Genomic DNA, 14,582 nt, shown 5'->3' on the forward strand with positions numbered 1-14,582 from the left:
GATTTAAAAACATTCTACAAATGTTTGTGGAACAACTCTGACAAGCCAGGCATGGTTCTAGACACAGAGGATATAGCAGGGAACCAACCCTCCTGGCCCTAGGGAGCCTGCATTCCAGCGCGACAGTGTGTACAAAGGTTCACTAATGATATATCCTGAGCAACTCTGGGAAACCCTCTCTGATCAATAAATCACTCCACAAACCACAACTTGGCTAAGAATAGCTGCAGTGCTGGTTTCGGGGGAAATCTTAAAAAGCCCCAAGTGTTACAGCAACACAAAGAAAATCTGCTCTATTCCCTAAATGAATATATCATCTTTTTGTTGACTACGGGAACCTATTAAAATGTGTTGTGAGAAGTGATTTTCTGCACATAAAAACAAAAAGCTTCCTTGAACCTAAACAAATACTGCCAACAGCTACAGAAAAAATGTTAGCATTTTGAGTTTTCTAAAATGAATTACTGAAAATAAGGAAATGCTTCAGTACCCGAAACAAGTATACATGACCATTAGTAACAGTCCACCACTTCACTCTCCTGGCTCTTTCTGTTCAAAGCACAGCAAATGTGGGCAAGCAGAGTACTCAGCTCATATATGACTGGTCAGCTCCAGAAAGTACTTCCCCACTGGAAAGAAAATGTGCACCAAGAATCAATCATCATCAAGTAATGAGGAGTTTAAAAAGAGCCTGAGGAGAAATATACTAAAATGGCTTTCGGGGACTATGTTTACATGGTGAGATTATGGCTGAAAACTTTTACTCTTTATACTTCTCTATTTTTCTACAATGGAAATGATGAGGAAAAAATGATAAATGCTTTATGATCTGAGAATTTTCACAGTAAAATAAAATGCTACTCCATTTCTTAAATGCTAGGAGTCTCTAACACTGTAGATACCTAAAGGAAAAATTATTTAATGCATCAAAAGACACATGTGAAAGCTACATTCTCTCCTTTTTAAACTATCTTTTCTTTAAGTGATAAGGGGTAATTTTGAATTCATCTTCTCCAGGCTGTATTTTCTAGTTTTACAATGGTCACCTGCGTGACCGATATAAGTATTATTTTCTATAAAGACCGGTTGGCTGTAATTTATTAAGATATTATAAGTTATACATTATTACTCAAGAAATGGACAATAGGAATACAAACATACTAGTTTCTGCCATAAGAACAGTTCTTGGAAATGCCTCCAGTTTTGAATTATTTCCCTCCTTACAAGGACCTAGAGAAGCTCAGAGAGATTAAAATACACCACCTCTTCATAAATTAGCCATTTCCATGGAACACTGGTCCCCGGTCTTCCACCATCACTGCTCTGTCCACATATCAGCACCACGTCTGATGAATCAATGACAGGAGACAGCAACAGGGAGAAAATGGAATGGGAAGGTCTGCTTTTTAAGCCTCTACCCTATAACGTACATTGCAGGATTAAAGTGTTTCCTGATGATGGAAAAACAACTAATCTCAGGGCCAGCTACCTCTTTTATGACAGGTTTATTTAAGCTCATATTTGAGCTTGCTTCTGCTCTGAACCCCGTTTCCCAATCATTGGATGGTGGGTTATGAAGCCAGAGAACAATGTGTTACATCTCTGAATGCCTCTACCTACAAGGCCAGATTCCATCAGTCTTCCAACCAACAGCCTGAAATAGATGACTGTGCTCTTAGGTGAAGGTCAGCGCTCAGGGTTACAAACATGAGCAGAATGATTTCTATAGGGGCAACAAAAAAGAGCCAGAGTTCTGGCATCCTCAACAGAGTCATTTACAGAGAAGCAGGACGGCAGTGGCCCCAAGGCGTGAGGCAAAGGAACCTTCAGGGTGTCCGGCGGATGCAGATTTAGGATACGGTACTAGCAAGCCAAAAATGAGAGGATAACCTGAAGCATGTCAGCCACAACCTCGCAAAGTACCTACAGCCCTCAAAGCACTTCGTCACTGGCCCGTTTCTTTTCTTTTTCAGGCAGGTCTCCCAATGGCTGGCTAGAGAGATTGTTTTTCAGCCTTCATTTTTAAGGCTCCTGCTGCCAACACCTGTCTCAATTGTCATTGGCTGACCCCTAAAGATGGGTGTGAGATTCCCCAATATTAATGGACCCGAAGAGAACAATTCTTTCTGCCAGGCTCACATTGGGTACGAAAGCCTTCAACTACCTGGCATTTCTTTTAATCAGTTATACTGCTTTGGGGCTCATTTCACAAAGCCATCTGGCTTTGCAAACATCAATGCAAAGACTATGAAAAAAACCCACTTTTTATTGTGGCCCTGCAATGGGGAGCAATCTACTTCAAAGTATGTTAAGCTCCAAGGGTTCTGGTGTGAAATAGCTAGCTAAGATTCTTCATTGTTCAGACATCCAAGGAGCCTAGCCCTCTAGAAGATAAAAGGATTCTTCTGAAAGCACCATGTAAAGGAAAATATTTGTTCAGTCACAGTGTCCCTACAAATGTGATCTTATGCTCCATGGCTGGGTGTCTAAGAAGATGAAAATGAAGGGGCCTTAACAGATCTGGTGGAGACCTGGTTGGATAAATTAAAGGTTGGGGACATGTGCTATCCTAAATTGGAGAACGCTGAGGTGCCCTCCTTCCTGTGAATATTCTACTCATTCTTCCAACACGTTCCATACCTCAGGACGGCATTAAGGAGAAATGCTTTGATTTTTTTTTCTTATTAATCTATACAACTGCAATTATATATATATTTTTTGACTGCAATTATATTTAAAATATCTTTATATTCTACTGCTTTGAGAGGCTCACTTTTGAAGTTTTCTCTTCATACATTTCAATAGCCCTACCCCTTTCTAAGAGATTGTAAGCTGGCCTTTGAAAAATCCAATAGTAGGAGAAGGTACCGATGGAGGTGGGTTTTTTTCCCCCTCCAAATAGCTATTTCATTCATTAGAATTTGAATGGTAGCAGAAATGACAACAGAAAACTCGAGGAGACTGACATTTCAACATTTAGATGTACAAAAATACTGTGGGGACTAATAACTCGGGGTCAAATTTAATGTGTCCTTTTAAAAAGTCGTCCTTTGACATAACTTAACCTGGAAGTAAGAGGCCTCTGGCAGTACAGGTCCCCGGCTCATAATAGGTTCCCCAAAGCAGCCGCTAGTTCTCTTTAAGGCACAGAGAGGAAGGATCATTGACTACTGACCCAGCGGCTTGACCTGAATAAATGGGCAACACAGTTCTCAAGGGTGAAACACCCTGACAACAGAAAGGACAAGCGCTTACGTCACACTCACAGCTAATTGATAATTTCTGCCATCAGCCCAGGGACAGGCTGGGATCTCACTTCTAAAGACATAAATCTTCTCTGATGACACTACACTCTACTACCAACAGACCTGTTTAAAATCAAAGCAATATGGAAGCCTCACACTTACACTGGATCTGTTGCGTCAATATTTTCTTCCACCTCCCATGTGTGGAAGGTTTAACATTATTCTAGCAGTAGGTTAAAACAAAATAAAGATGAGAAACTGGTGATACTCCATTTCAAGACAATTTAAGACAGTGCCAAACACAGGAAAGTGATATTCAGTGAGGGTAACATTTTAACAAGAACAAGAGAATAGTATTAAATTACTACAGTGTTACGTGAAGTTACATTTTGCCCTGGTCATTTGAAGGCAACCTTTGCAAATCTTAAAGTGCAAATCTGCACAAAATATTCACCTTAATTCAGTTTTAATTTCTAGTTTAAGATTTTTTTCATTGTTTAAAAGTACAGTATTACATAATGTTGGTTGATTTCAGTGTGATCCAGATTATGAATGTCTGTTAGTTAAGGTGGGTTCCAGTTACCTCACCTCATTAGGTCCAGGAATGATATCCGTAGGCTTCAGGAATATTGCTTTGAACCCAATACCTGCGATGTTCTGGGAGCTACATCACTGTTTTTCAGTCAGCACAGGAGTATCATCACTTGCTTAATATCTTTATGTAAAGTGCAGGGATTCAACAAAACCCTCGTCAATTCATCTAAATCAACACAGATGATGTATTCTATCCAATGTTGCAGATGTGGGGGATGTTCCTCCTCATTCTTCCAGTCCTATGAGCATTACTGATTATTCTAGTGCTTGTATCTGCCCCCCCGTGTAGGACTTCAAGGCCTCTAAGTCAGAGTGGTTTTGTGAACATGCTGTTGGTATACTGTAGGAACTGCAGTCTTTCTGGCTTCGAGGAAAAAACTGTGATAAACAGTCACTCCAACCCCTGACCACAGACAGTGGTAGTGGTTTATGTTGGTTGTTTATGTGGTTTATTTATGATGGATGTTTATGTTTGTTTGACAAACACAGAGTGGGGTTCTCTATTCTATTTTAAACAAATTTTCCAGAGTCTCTGGGATCAGGCAGCCCTAGAGCTAACTGAAGTCTTAGCTATTGGACATTAGTTTTAAAAAAAAATTCCTTCATTATTAATCTTATCATACCCTTACTTACTGTTTTTTTACTATGATTTTTCAGTTCCTGCAATAGCCTGCATATATTTAAAAACAATTTTGTCTTAAAATTAACAATGTAGAATTTATATCCATGATTGTGTTTCAAATACACTCCAATTATATCTTCTTAAATTTATGTTTATCAACTGTCAATGTTGATCCTCATTAAAACTTGAGTATAGGAAACACTCTGAGCAGATCAAAATACAGCTTCTTTGACAACACCAGAAACATGATAAGCCTTTTATTTGGCACGGTTTATATCATTTGTTACCTATGACAGAACATGATCTGTGGCTCTGGGCTTTTGGTAGGCTCAACTTATTCAATGACTTATAAGTACCATTTCCTTTGTCACTAAAACTTCCACTCTGGGCCTGCAGTAGAAATTCCTTCAATTTGGTTTATCTGACATTAACAGCTCAACCTCCACACACTGTTGAAAGCATCCTTGAGCTTTAGCACAAACAAAAACAAATCCATTCTGAAACCAACAAAATGTTCCCTACCCCAATCATGGCATCTAGCTATGTTCCTGAAAGAGTCTGGCTGCCCTTTAGTGGAAAGTAACATTAGAGGCCAGAATCCAGGTACATGGAGTGTCTACAGGATGGTACTGGATCTATGAGCTGGATGGAAGTCGGGAGCTAACTGTTCTTTACCTTCTTTAGAACAGAATAGAAAAATTCTACTTGGCTATGATTTAATAAAGATTCAAAGTTCACAAAGACAGTTTAAATTTAACTCTAACTAAACTAAGTCCTTTTTTTGGTCTCAGTGTGAATAATTTAAATGAATTCCCTCTCTCTTTTCTAAATTACCGTCTTTAATATTCATACACATGCTAAAAATTGCCACACAAATTCATTTATTTGAATTATAATACCATTAAAGGTACGAGGAATCTCATTTTTTAAAAACATAATTGTATTTTGTCCAAGTATTTCATTCAGTAATAATCATAATACATTATTTTACCATTTCATTTTTGGCCACAGAACTAATGGTTTTTTCTAATTAATCAAGTAAACATGGGTGGAACCTACATGGGAATGTCCCTTTGCCTTCATAAGCAAAATACAGACCTTATGTGTGTTTGTATATATATTCATCTGTAAGAAGTTACTATTATTTTTAATCACATGCAGTTTTAGTGTTTAGCTACAGCATTTCAAATCCCCTTAGAAAAACACAAACTTAGTGTTTTAAGTAAAGTTTCCAAAAAGCAACTGAGAATATTAATGAACACAATTAAGTTATTATCACATTAACATAAAGTTAAGAATTATCAAAAACATGTAAAATACTAGACAACTTTACCCAAAATTTCAGGTGTGACAATTTCTTAGGTCATTATTTAAGTTTTAGATGGATGAAGTCATAAAAGATCACAAAATACATGGTTTGTTATGCCCATCTACAGTTCTTTGTTTACATTATTTATAGAGCCATCAACAAATCCAAGTCTGAGTATACTTTATAGTTTGGCACATAAACAGAAATACAAAGTATTATAAGGTCACAGTCACTGAGAGCATTAACCACTGTAGCTTTAATGCAATAATCCAATTTTTGGATAAATTTCAACATGTCATGCCTGTAACCCCCATTTCTCCATTTTGAGGTAATTGTACAATTATCACAGAGACAAAGTAAAATCACATTTAAAGAATCAAAAGTCACAGAAGAAATGAGGCCTCAGTTTATCAATAAATATTTTCCAATTAGAAATACCAAGTGAAGAGATTCTCCAAGCTGAGAATTATTAATTTAATTCTACTTATCATATATTGTTATATTACCTTTTATATTCAAAACATTTAAGATAAAATTCCCCAACTTTAATTTTTAAATTTAAGTATGAAAAAAATAAATGGCTAAAAACAACAATGAAAAGTATGAGAAGACCAGTGAAGGACAACTTACCAGACATTACAACTCACTAGAAAGCCACTGCATTCAAAACGGAATGGTGTTGGCACAGAAATGGATAGGGATCAGAATACAGGGTCCGGAAATAGATCCAAATACATATGGCATCCTTATATGTGGCAAGATAACATTTCAATCCCATGATAAAGGTTCTTGTAATAACTAGAAACTAATAAAGACAGAATCCTACTTCATATCATGCACAAATCTTAAAAATTGCAGTCAGATTTGAAGGTTTTAAAAACTGGGGAGAAAATATAGGAAAATATTTGTATGACCTTGAGATGGACACACCACCCTGAACAAAACAGATTATCTCAGAAGCAATAAAGAAAAAGACAGACATATTTGATTCAACAATAATTAACAATTTTCATGTGGCAAAAGACATCATACACAGAGAGAAGAACGGTAAAGATATATTTACACATATAACCAAGGATTAACATTTCTAAAACACAGTAACTCTCAGAAAATATAAAAGAAAAATAACTACCAAGCAGAAAAATGGGCAGTGGAAATGAATATGAAGAAAAGAGAAATTCACATGGATAATAAACATACGAAAATACTCTCAACCTCAACAATAGTGAAGAAAATGTAAATTAATGATCAGTGATAATTAGACTGTTAAGAATTGAAAGGAGCAATGACATTTAATGCTGGTGAGAATGTGGGAAATGGGCACTCTTAAATGAGCAAATATCATTTGTTATTCCTTTGAGGAAAACAATTTAGCTTTATCTGTTAAAATGAAAAATACACATACCGTTTGACCAAGCAATTCCACTTCTGGGAATCTATCCTATAGAAGAAAAAAAAAAAAAAGGACCGGTACGTAAGGACACAGGCACAAAGATGTTTATTGCAGCATTGTTCGTTGTGTGGCAGAGGAAGGGGGGGGGCATAGAAATAGCATGAATGCCCAGTGATGGGAGAAATAGTTAAATGAAATGTGGCATATCTATAATATGTAATTATTTAGAAGAACAGGATAAGTTGGTAGATGCTAACTTGGAGGTAACAAAAGCAAATTGGTAAGGTAAGAAAAGCAAATTAAAGAGTAAGTGCCATAATCCCGTTCTTAAAATGGCAGCCACAGCACAGCACTCACATGTCCATGAAGGAAGGCATGGAGGAATACAGACCAGACTGACAACACCTACCTACGGCTCAGAGTGGAAACAGGGATTAGAAGGGAGAAGGATTACTTACTTTCTGTTAGTGCTTTTCTGTGCTGTTTCACTAGTGGCTAGGGGCACCATATTACTCTTATAATTTTCAAAAATACACTTAAGAAACAATTATTAGCTCTTATTCGTGGAGTAGGGCAGTATTTCCAGACATTCATCCGCAGTGAAACAGTAGCAAATAAACAAATACTCCTTTCTTCGCTTATGCCAGTCACCACAGTATTCATGTTTAATTGCTTGCCCAGTAACCATTCCATCTCTCTCCTGTATGTCTACTAGCCATGTGGTTTGGATGGGTTGGACTCCCAGGGGGCCCTGAATGGTCTAAGCCAATTCTGTAGACAAGAAACACAATTTGGAGCCAATTCTAGAATTTCCATTTTCTAGCAGTCACATTAAAAAAAAAAAAAAAAGTGGAAGTATTTCTAATCATGTACTTGCATTCTAACTCAATAAATCCCAAAATACTACTGTTTCAACATATACTTAACATACAAATTATTAACTAGCTATTCCACATTCTTATTTCAAATCTCAGTTTAGACAAGCTGTATTTCAAGAACTCAATAGCCACAAGTGACTAGTGGCTACCATACTGGATGGCATGAGTCCAAGCTAATGAAAGAATTGTTACCATATTCAACGGGGACACATAATTTAAGATGGCCCACTTAAAGAAAAACTCAATCACAGGAGAAATATCTTCTCATGAGGAGAATGAATAAGAAAAAAATAACCCTGAAAACTGCTGACAGCCATGTGCGGACTACGAAAGAAAGCTCAAGTGGGATGAAGAAGAAACTGGGTCCTGGGTCAACACTGAACCTCAGGATCAATGGTGCCAGAAGCCTGGACCATTTAGTTCCATGAGTTGCTGAAGTTCCTTTATTTTTTCAGCCACTTTGAATGAGGTTTTCTATGACCTGCAATCAAAAGTATCCCAAATGATACCATCTATGGCCAAGGCCATATCTAAACAAATAATTTCTTCTTAAGCAAATTAACTCAGATGTTCAACACTTCTTCCATTTATTTGTAGTCAAGCCATGCTTTTGTTAAACTAGATTTGGTAACATTTTTAGACATCTTCTGGAAACATGCCTGAAGACTTCCACGGTCTAATTCCTGATCATCCACAGTAACTGTCTACGGTAACTACCCAAGAGAGTAGTTCTCCTCAAGACAATACAGACAGGAGGTGCCAGAGAAACCTATCAGTTTCACTCTCATTCTACCCTCTTTTCTAGTCCTTCCTCTCTAGATCAGTGTTCCCCAACTTGAGCACTACTGACATTTTGGGGAGATAAGACTTTGCTGAGGGCGGGGGGGGGGGCGGGGGGTTGTTTCCCTGAACACTGTAGAATGTTTCACAGCATCCTGCTAGATGGTAAGAAATCCCATTCTCCCAGTAGTTGTGACAATCAAAAATGTCACGCCCAAATGTCCTCTTTGTGGACAAAATCACGGTTGAAAACCACGGTTCTAGACCAACCACCAGTTCAAGTGTACAAGTAACCTTCATTGTTCTGTTGGACGGAGTTATTGCAGAAAACATTAAAGTATGATGCTAGCCCTCTGTTCCCCGCATCACAAGCTTTCCATGAACACGAGGTTCTAGAATCTCATATGTTCACGTCTTCCTCTTCCCTTCCTATGCTGACCCTGAGCTTTCTATTACATTCTTCTTTCCAGAAGATATGTGCCTACTTCCCTCTAACTTCAGGTTGAAATCATTACCTGAGCTGCTCCCAGAACAAACCACCCAACCATTTCCCTTGGGCTTCTCTGAGGGGATTTTTCTGACAAAATATTTGCTCATTTATGGTCACTCATTCCTCAACTCAGGCTCCCCCAGCTGCGCCACCCAGCTCCTCCATCAGTCCATCTTGGGGGACAACTCCATCCCTGTCTCTCCACACTGTAACAACTCATACTTTATCCTCCCTAATCCATCTCTAAGACTAGAGTTTCATTGTAATAACCACTGGAAAACTTCACAGGCTCTCCTATAAAGTTAATTCACTTCCACTAAAAATCTCAAAAGGTTTTTGTTTTTGTAGAAATTTACCAACTGATTCCAAAATTAAAGAACCTAGAATAGCCAAGAAAATTTTGGAAAAAAAAAAAAATCAAGATGGAGAACCAACACTACCTAATATCTAAACTTACTATAAAGCCACAATAATCAAAACAATGTGGTATTGCTATAAAGACAAAGAGGTCAAGGAGAAAGAATGTAGTCTGTAAATAGACAAACACAAATAAAGACAACTGATTTCCAACAAAGGTAAAACAGAATTCAGTGGAGAAAGGATCGTTTGTTCAACAAATGGTGCTAGAACACCAACATAGATACCTACATGCAAGAACATGAAGGTCAATCCATACTTCACCCATACACAAAATGAACACAAAATGGATCATAAACTTAGAATTCAGAACTGTAAAATTGAGAACTATAAACATTCTGGAAAAACAACAGGAGAAAAGCTTTGTGATCTGGATTAGGCAAAGACGGCTAAGCATGTTCATTTAAAGGACAAATTGATAACACAGACCTCATCAAAGTTAAAGACATTCGCTCTTCCATCGATGCTGTAAAGAGACTGAAAACACAAGCCACAAGCTGGGAGAAAATTTACCAATCATATATCGCAGTGTTATCTATAATGGCCAAAAACTATAAGCAACCCTAATGTCCATCAACAAATGGATGGATAATCAAACTATGGATATTCAAACTGTACCCATTCAATAGAATGTTAATTAGCAATAAAAGGTAATGAACTATTAACATATGCTACAACATAGATGAATCCCCTAATAATTAAGCTGAGTGAAAGAAATCAAACCAAAAAATTAAAAAAGTACAAACAGTATTATTCCATTTATTTAAAATTTTAGAAAATGCAAACTAATCTTTAGGGATGGAAAATACTAGGAATGGCCTGATTTGGCATGGGGTGGGGGGGAGTGGAGGGAGTCCTAACAGATCAGTAAGAGGAAACTTCTGGGCAAGACTGCTCTTTCATTCCCTTGATGTGGTGGTGGTTTTGCAGGTACATATATATGACAAAGTTTATGAAATTGTGAGCTTTAAATTAAGTGCAGTTTATTATACGCCAACTGTTCTTCCATAAAGCTGTTTGTTTCTTTTTTCTTTTTAAAGGTGTTGGGGGGGGGTGGGCGCACCTGGGTGGCTCAGTCATTAAGCATCTGCCTTCGGCTCAGGTCATGATCCCAGCGTGGAAACTGTTTCTCCCTCTCCCACTCCCCCTGCTTGTGTTCCTGCTCTTGTTGTGTCTCTCTGTCAAATAAATAAATAAAATCTTTAAAAAAGAAAAATAAAGGTGTTGTGGGGGGCACTGTTAGCTGTTGGGGAAAACAAATTGCTAGACCATGTAGGGGTATACTGCTCTCAGCACAGTTGAAACTGGTTCATGCTACATGGAATTTCATGAGAAGGAGCTCTTTTGGAGTGTGTTGCATGCTTGTTTCATAATGTTTTAAATTCTGCTGTGGAGTAATACAGATGAAATTCAAAATTTCTGGGTACTTAACATAATACAGCCTAGGTGATGTTAAATAGGAGCCTAAAGATGTGTGCTGGACAGGGAGAGATTTGACAGAGCCTCAAGAAGTACCAATTTCCACTACCTTTACTGTAATTTCCCTTTTAAGTATCTCCCCAGACCACCACCACCATGACCGTTCCTCCTGTGGTTTTCAAGATAAGTCTGACCAACATTTCTCAGAAAAAAGGAAAGAAAAACAAGAATAAAGCCAAGTGGCCTGAATTCTCAAAGATAATAATTAAGTAACATGCTTTAACCAGATGTTTGATGACAGTATTTTTTCCCTGCAATTCTATCAGAATCAACTGCATTTATATACAAATTGATAATACCTTGGAACCCCACCTAAAAAAAAAAAAAAAAAGCCAACACTGTTCCTCTAAGACATGAAACCCATGTACTGATCTATTAATTTCATTTCCGTATATGATGTCAAGTGCATTTTTAAAATATACTCCATTGCCTCCAAGTGCTTCTTTAATCCACAAGGACTGGGTTTAGCATTTAAACTAATTTATCCTAGACATAAAAAACCTTCTGCTTATTCTCCCAGATAATTGATTCTTGATTTGTTAAGATACTAAACACTATGCTTTATACCCTGAAATGTTAAACCCCTGGTGAACTCACTCATGTGCCCCATGCAGAGCAAATACCATTTAGTGCCTTGGCAGAGAGGCCAAGGGGAGCTAAGAAAAGGAGAACACACCCTCGCTTTGTCTGCTGCCAGCTCAGAGGGACGTCCCCACTGTCCCTACATTAAACATTATCCTTTCCTCCACAGCAGCTACAGGAGGATGTCATATGGTGCCAACTTCTCAAAGCAAATACCGTCTTCAGTTCTTGGAACACGAAAATAAACCCCAAAGATAAGCTGTGCCTCAAAGCTGGCCCAAGGAAAAGCACAGACCACCCCCAACAGTAACATGAAAAGAGAGCACTGGAAAATCGGGGTTTAATAAGAGACCGGCACCCAGGGCTAATGCCATTCCCATGTTAATCCCATTGATCTGGAGGACACAACCCAAGTTAGAAATCACTTTTCCTATACAATAAAGAGCACAAAGCATATGCCAAACTAATATTTTCTAAAAGAACAAGAACACTTTCCACATAAACTTCTACAAAATATGCAAATATTTCTTGAAAGATCTTATACTTCTAGAATAAAGGCATTTCAAAATATTTCCCTCAATACCATATGCATATTTGAATTTATTATGATTACAAATAAAAATTTATCCTTTTTTTTTTTGCTAGGTCAAATGGATGTCACCTATTTCCACATGCAAATAAAAATCACAGAATGTACTTAATGAAACTCTCCCCCCTCATTAGAGAACTCTCTGCATAGAATTTCCTTATGGTACTACTCACAAGTTACCTGGGTGGCGTATGAGGTGAAGCAGAGCCCAGAAGGCCATGGGAAGAGACATGTACAGTTGCCGGCACATTCTACAGTCTCATCTTATGTTCCACAACCTGAAAGCCCTCCAACTCCTCTAAGGAGAGGGGACTCTACAGAACAACATGTGAGAAGTCCATGCACGTGTATTCAGATGAAAGAAACGGCCCACCAGGATTATCAGAGGGTGAGACCCCTACTGCAGAAAAACAAAGAGGGGACCCTCAAATAATCTCTCCCCAGCTGTTGACGTTGGACAGTCAGATGCCACAAAGAGTAAAAGGGCAGGGAGCTGAATTCTCGGGAGTCAGAACAGCTGAGGAAACAGGAGAGATTCTAAGGAGAAACACCAAGACACACGTGTGATTTTGCAGCTGCCACCCACCTCTCCAAGGTCCCCCTCAGAGGGCCTGACTCACTACCACACCACAGGGTACCGAGGACAAGGCAGAACTCAGCCACTTCGCTCAGGTCACACTGGATGATGGACAGCACTTACTGCAGCTGGGACTGCCACACCACACCAGCTTGGCTCTCCCTAGTCTCCTGATCAGTCTGAGTAAATGGCGTTCCCTGGCAGTCCTGGGGCGTACCTCGAGGTTCTCCCTTTGGTTGCAGTTCTAAGTGCAAACACTCAAGAAGAGTTGGGGCTGAGCTTTCCAAAATGTTGCAAGAAACCAGAACAAGCATGATCAAGTCAAGCATATGGTGTGGTGTCTACTGTTTAACTGATCCACACCATGGACGTTGATGCTAAAAGTCCTGTCTTTCAGAACAAAGTACACCCACATCCTTGCTGATTATGTCTTTCCAACTCAAGTACACGCTTAAAAAGGAAAGGGTGCTTTCCAATCCCTGGAGGGTAGGAACCCTAAATTCTGGTCAGAGTTCACAGTCAAGGAACTAGCCTAAGCACAAGCAAATCTCAAATCCTTTGTGTTACTAGTTCCACACTTCTCAAATAAAGGTATGTCCAGTCAGATTTCCGTCCAGGTTTCTTCCAGGTATGACACTCTGACTAAAATTTTTTGTATGGACACAAATAATAGCCCACTTCATTTTCCTCAACACCTGTCTATCCCAAAACACAATTTCAAGAAGTGATCTGTATACTATGCTGAGAAAAAGGTTGGGCAGGTCTAAAGTGGGAGCTTATTCTGGAAGAGGGGCTGCTGAGCACACAGAGTTCCCTCACAGCCTGATGACAAAGAGCCAGAACATGTATAGGGTCCATCCCTACAGCACACCTAGAAACCTCCTGTTACCAGGCTTGACCTTCATGGGATGCAAAGGAAAGATCTACCCAAGGTTATGGGGCCAAATGCCCTCTTTAAATCCATTGAAAAAGCTGGGAAATACCCCAGCTCCTCAGAAAATGCTCTGCAAATGATCTGGCTTTAAAGGAATTTTCCCAGCCTACTTTGCAGTCTTTGGTCTAACTCTAGAGAACAAAAATAAGAGATGGGGGAGGGGATGGCACAGGGAGGGCTTAACTCCTGGTACTTTTTATTTCACAGAACACGTACATAGTACTTAGAGTAGGCCACACACTGTTATAAACACTTTACAAATATTAGCTGATTTAATTCTCAAGACATTTCCCATTTTACAAATGAGGAAACAAAGACACCTAGAGATTCAGTGACTTTCTGAAGGTTGCAGCACTGGTTAAAAGGCAGAGATACGATTGAAACCCAGGCACTGTGGCTCCTCAGTCCACACTCTGAAATGCCTATTGAGTAACAGACCCGAAAAGGTGGCTTTTAGTGAGAAAGCAGCGGCAACCATCCGCGGGCCTCAGGGGGTCGCTGTACAAGCCTGTACAAGCCTCGCTGAAAAGGAGTGCTCACTCAGAAACTCCCCAAATTCCTGTTTGACTGTTTTGTTACAAAGTTATTCTAGTAAATGTGAAGTGGAGAACTTCCCCTCGGGCCTTAGGGGAATCCAGAAACCCGCTCTGCCACCACACATAGCCTGAAGCTCTAACAACACTCCTCAACTGT

At 38.9% G+C, this 14,582-nt stretch overlaps 1 protein-coding gene across 7 annotated transcripts in view; it reads right to left on the reverse strand.

Annotated features, from left to right (window-relative positions):
• The window catches only part of MAST4 (microtubule associated serine/threonine kinase family member 4), a 546,892-nt gene that overhangs the window by 237,499 nt on the left and 294,811 nt on the right, over nt 1–14,582 (reverse strand). For 4 of the 7 annotated variants that reach the window (XM_073905391.1, XM_073905390.1, XM_073905395.1 and 1 more), the window contains one exon: nt 7,176–7,211. The exons of the other annotated variants lie outside the window; for them this stretch is intronic. In XM_073905391.1, the coding sequence (XP_073761492.1) occupies nt 7,176–7,211 (36 nt within the window). The remainder of the gene's footprint in view (nt 1–7,175; nt 7,212–14,582) is intronic. 7 annotated transcript variants of the gene reach the window in all.

This window comes from Callorhinus ursinus, unplaced genomic scaffold, assembly GCF_003265705.2.
Source record: "Callorhinus ursinus isolate GAN/ISIS: 27379988/994484 unplaced genomic scaffold, GSC_fseal_2.0 scaffold23, whole genome shotgun sequence".
Lineage (NCBI taxonomy): Eukaryota > Metazoa > Chordata > Mammalia > Carnivora > Otariidae > Callorhinus > Callorhinus ursinus.